The sequence below is a fragment of the Argentina silus genome (genome assembly GCF_951799395.1).
Source record: "Argentina silus genome assembly, contig: scaffold_387, whole genome shotgun sequence".
In the NCBI taxonomy this organism is placed as follows: domain Eukaryota; kingdom Metazoa; phylum Chordata; class Actinopteri; order Argentiniformes; family Argentinidae; genus Argentina; species Argentina silus.
The window spans coordinates 1-5,000 of record NW_028152388.1 but is presented as its reverse complement, the minus strand read 5'-3'; the positions used below and the strand labels follow the sequence as shown (position 1 = coordinate 5,000).

Below are 5,000 nucleotides of genomic sequence, written 5' to 3'. Positions count from 1 at the left end.
AGACAGACAGACAGAGCACAAACGGGGCACAGACAGACAGACAGACAGACTGTCTACCATGTATCGAGGGAAGAGGCTAGTCACTCACGTTGGTAGTTTTCTTGTAGTAGTCGATCTGGTGCACTCCTCTGGCCAGGCCAAAGTCAGCGATCTTCATGACGTTGTCCTCGGTGACTAGAACATTCCTGGCAGCGAGGTCTCTATGGATGCACTGTGGAACAGAACAGAACAGAACAGAACGCGGGTTAAGTCGGGAGAAACGTTCATAAACAAAACATTTTAAGTTGTATGTTTTTTAAATGTTCCCTGTATTTATCCGTTCTTAAATGACATCTGCGTGTCCACACTGCGGTTGTCTGTTGTGCAGCGAAACGTTCAAACACACAGAGGGGGAAGAGAGAAACGATTCCCCCTCGGGACTCTCCCAAATGAAAAGACACGGTTTCTTAAGTCAACACACACAACGTCTCATTTTAGCAAACGGACGAAATTAAACCGACTTTATATAGATCCGGGCTTCGTCGAAAAAACAACCCTTTAAAAAATAAAAAAATAAAGAAAAAAATAAAAATCTGTTTGCCGGATTTGAATGGATATCATTAAGTTTATTTTGGTTTTCATTTGAAATAGAAGTGGTATTTGGGGGCTTGGTTGAAATGAAACAGGGCTGGTTTGTGGCGGGGGAGCCGTAATGGAGGGGTTGCAGACTGCTGCATTCTTCGCAGGCCACAGAGGCAGAAACCCGATGCCGGGGGCCTCAGACGCGGCTCTGCGCCGGTTTGCTAACAGATTTATGGCAGTGCTAAAAATGACAAAGCCCACTGCGGCAGAACGGACGAACGGACGGACGGATGGATGGAGAGATGGAGGGATGGAGGGAGAGATGGACGGAGGGGGAAACAGCTCACCACCACTCTACTCTGGAATGCCTGGGTCAGTGTGTCATACAAAGAGACGTGTTGATAAGAGAGACTTGTGGCTGGTGAGTAAGAGAGAGGGGGAGAAGGTGTGTGTGTGTGTGTGTGTGTGTGTGTGTGTGTCTTTGTGTGTGTGTGTGTGTGTGTGTGTGTGTGTGTGTGTCTGTGTGTGTGTGTGTGTGTGTGTGTGTCTTTGTGTGTGTGTGGAGTGATACGACATTTCAACTAAGCTATCCACCCCCCTTCAGGCTCCACTTCTCTAGGGTACTAACTGATGTAAACACAGATAGGATGGACCAGGGTAAACAAGCCCACCTTCTATCCAAAGCTCCTTCAGGCTGAACTCATCCATACGAAGGCCAGGTAGGACGTGATATAAAAGGAGAGAGGATAGAGGTGGAGATATGTAGGCTCCTCCGGGGGCTAAACTCATCCATAGGCCAGGTAGGGAGTGATGTTGTAACAGACAGGGTGCGTCTGTAGATGAAGGTAAGGGTATAAAACCAGGTAGGGTGTGTCTGTAGATGACTCACCCTCTTGGAGGCCAGGTACTCCATGCCTCGCGCCACCTGGTAGGCACAGGACAGCAAGTCTTTGAAGGTGAGCTGCTCCTCAGGCACTTTGGTCACATCAAAGGTGTAGTCCATGCCCGGGGGGCGGCGGGCACGCAGGTACTCCCTCAGACTGCCCTTCGAGGCGTACTCTACCAGGACGTACAGAGGGCCTGGGGAGGGGAGGGGGGTGGGGGGCAGTGTTAGTGACAGTCATTGTCACTGTAATTGCTACTAGGATCGCAGGTGAGATTAATGCTTTTGATGTGTCTATTGTTTTAAAAAATGTTGTGATTGCTGTTTTTTATTTTTACGAGCTCGTATGAGTAAGATTTCCAGTGTATCTACTGTATTTCAAAATGGCCATTAAAGGTGAGGTTCTCAGCGTACCGTCCTGCGTGCAGACGCCCAGCAGGTTGATGATGTTCTTGTGCTTGTCCATCACCTTCATCAGCTCCATCTCTGAGATCAGGTCCGCCAGGTCTTTGTCTGTCGCGTCATCTGGGGAACGAGAGAGACACACACACACACATTAGCTACAGTCAGGTGGTAGCGTGTAATATCGATCTATTTAGTAGGGGTAGATACAGTTATAACATAGATGGATACAGTTATAACATAGATAGATACGGTTATAACACAGATAGACACAGTTATAACACAGATAGATACAGTTATAACATAGATAAATACAGTTATAACACAGATAGATACAGTTCTAACATAGGGAGATGTCTGGTACCTTTCAGCATCTTGACGGCCACCGTGGAGACCTGTTCCTGACTGTCCTTGTTGATGCCGTAGGCCTCAGCTCTGACCACCTGACCAAAGCAGCCCTCTCCCAGGGGCTTACCTAGAGTCAGACTGGATATGGGAGAGAGGGGGGGGGGGGGGGAGGGAGGGAGGGAGGGGGGGAGGGAGGGAGGGAGAGAGAGAGGGAGGGAGGGAGGGAGGGAGGGACGGAGGGAGGGAGGGAGGGAGAGACATGGTTAGGACACAGAAGAGAGATAGAGAGACAACTCAAAAACCATGACTCGATGGTCAGTATGTACAGTAAATATTAAGAGGGAAAAACTGAAACTGAACACCTTTAATAACCTAGTTAACCGTCTCCAAGAAACTAAAACCATAGCAACCCAGATACCTTAACAACAACAACAACAACAACAACAACAACATGGTCAACCCAGCGCCAGATGGACAGTTCAGTTGGTTGCCATGACACCAGAGTGTTTTTTTCTTTCGTTACCTATGTGCACCTGAGGTTAAAAGTAGACCTATAGAGTCAAATAAAGAGAAGACAGAAATAACGTACTTCTCTCGGGGGAACTCCCAGTCGGGGTCGTAGGGCAGTTCAAACTCCATGACTCCTGCCAGCATGGGGGAGCAGCTGGAGGAGAGGCGGGCCACGCGCATCAGAGACGCACTCGACTTCCCTGACGAGTTGGACTCCACAGAGTACTGGAGGAGAGGAGAAGAGGACATATATAATAGTTCATGAGTCCATCTGGCATACGTTGTGAAATGTGTCTTCTGCTCAGCCCTGAAGCCTCAGGGACAGCACAGCCATAGCATTAGTAATACCGCTCTGAGGTTCAGAATCAGAATCAAAATCAGAACAATCAGAATCAGAATCAAAATCAGAACAATCAGAATCAGAATCAAAATCAGAACAATCAGAATCAGACTCAGAATCAGACTAGACAGACAGAATACTGTTAGTCAGAGTTCTGTTGTTAGCTACAGATTGTTGTAAGTAAAGGATAATGGCAACATGGCCATATAAGTGGCCTGGACCGGCCCAAGCCCAATTCCTTCATTTCACAGTTCTAAGAGTCCGTTGTAAATATTATATTTTTAGTCATAGTTCCTGCCTTAGTCTTTAGAAGATAAAGATAGTTCCCTAATCCTACCACAGCCCTGAGAGGTTCTAGGTCACCCTACCTGTCTGCGGAGAGGGAACTTGGAGAGCTTCTGCACAGGGAGAACGTCGAAGGGTTCTCTGTTGGGGTGGACCTGCATGCGACACAGAACCACGATCACCACAGCCATCACCAGAGCCAGGAACCCAGACGCGTAGATGATGATGTCAGTGTACCTGGTCTCCATCAGGTCCACCTCCTCAGCCATGTCCTCCCCTGTGAGAGGGAAGAAGATTTGATTGGTTAAGAATGACTGGATTTGATTGGTTAGGAATGGCTGGATTTTGATGAGTTAGGAATGGCTGGATTTGATTGGCTAGGAATGGCTGGATTTGATTGGTTAAGAATGGCTGGATATGATTGGTTAGGAATGGTTGGATTTGATTGTTTAAGAATGACTGGATTTGATTGGTTAAAAATGGCTGGATATGTTTGGTTATGGATGGCTGGATTTCACTTGGAGGACAAGGGACAGTCTACTAAACTCCTCACATTGTTGTAGTTTTCAATTGTTGATGTTTCATGTTGTTACTATGTTATTACACATACAGTACCAGTCAAAAGTTTGGACACACCTTCTCATTCAATGGTTTTTCTTTATTTTTATTATTTTCTACATTGTAGATTAATATTGAAGACATCAAAACTATGAAGGAACACATATGGAGTTATGTAGTAAACAAAAAAGTGTTAAACAAACCAGAATATGTTTTATATTTTAGATTCTTCAAAGTAGCCACGTTTTGCTTTGATGACAGCTTTGCACACTCTTGGCAAGGTGTGTCCAAACCTTTGACTGGTCCTGTATGTATTATGATATGTGGTGTAGTTAAGTCTTACCTGTGAGGACGGTGAGCCAGGCCGACTGGTAGGAGAAGCCGATGGAGTTCCCAGCCAGACAGGTGTACTCTCCTGCATCCTCCATCGTCACCTTGGTCAGGTAGAGCACCTCCACCTCCGACATGTTCAGACTGCCCGTCTGCAGGACAGAGAGAGGACAAGCATCCATCAGTCTTCATCATCATCATCATCATCATCATCATCATCATAAACACATTCACAATAGTTCATATACTTCTTCTTATACACCTGGCAGTGTAAGAGAGAGGCATCTGACTAGTGGAAAGTGTTAGGTCCTGTGTTAGCTACCTTCAGTATCTGGGTGTAAGCTGTCAGCTAGGTATGTTAGCTACCTTCAGTATCTGAACATAGGGTGTCAGCTAGCTATGTTAGCTACCTTCAGTATCTGGGTGTCGGGTGTCAGCTAGCTATGTTAGCTACCTTCAGTATCTGGGTGTCGGGTGTCAGCTAGCTATGTTAGCTACCTTCAGTATCTGGGTGTCGGGTGTCAGCTAGCTATGTTAGCTACCTTCAGTATCTGAACATAGGGTGTCAGCTAGGTATGTTAGCTACCTTCAGTATACGAACGTAGGGTGTTCCATCCGGGCCATAGCGACTGCCGTTTCTCACAATGTGTTTCAGCCACTGGATGTGCGGCTGGGCGTCGCTGTAGACCTTACAGTAGAACTGGACATCATTGCCCACCACTGCTGTAGTGTTGGCTGGCAGGCCTGCCTGGAGGATGGGTCTGTGTGGAGACCGCTCTGAGA

At 46.8% G+C, this 5,000-nt stretch overlaps 1 protein-coding gene across 1 annotated transcript in view; it reads right to left on the bottom strand.

Moving 5' to 3' along the window:
- Positions 1-4,989, bottom strand: part of fgfr4 (fibroblast growth factor receptor 4) — a gene marked incomplete at its 5' end in the record, with an annotated part of 8,525 nt that extends 3,536 nt beyond the window's left edge. The window contains 8 exons of the mRNA XM_083698120.1: positions 89-211; positions 1,451-1,641; positions 1,859-1,969; positions 2,211-2,332; positions 2,784-2,929; positions 3,413-3,606; positions 4,231-4,369; positions 4,804-4,989. Of these exons, the coding sequence (XP_083554246.1) occupies positions 89-211; positions 1,451-1,641; positions 1,859-1,969; positions 2,211-2,332; positions 2,784-2,929; positions 3,413-3,606; positions 4,231-4,369; positions 4,804-4,989 (1,212 nt within the window). The remainder of the gene's footprint in view (positions 1-88; positions 212-1,450; positions 1,642-1,858; positions 1,970-2,210; positions 2,333-2,783; positions 2,930-3,412; positions 3,607-4,230; positions 4,370-4,803) is intronic.
- Between the last annotated feature and the right edge of the window lie 11 nt (positions 4,990-5,000).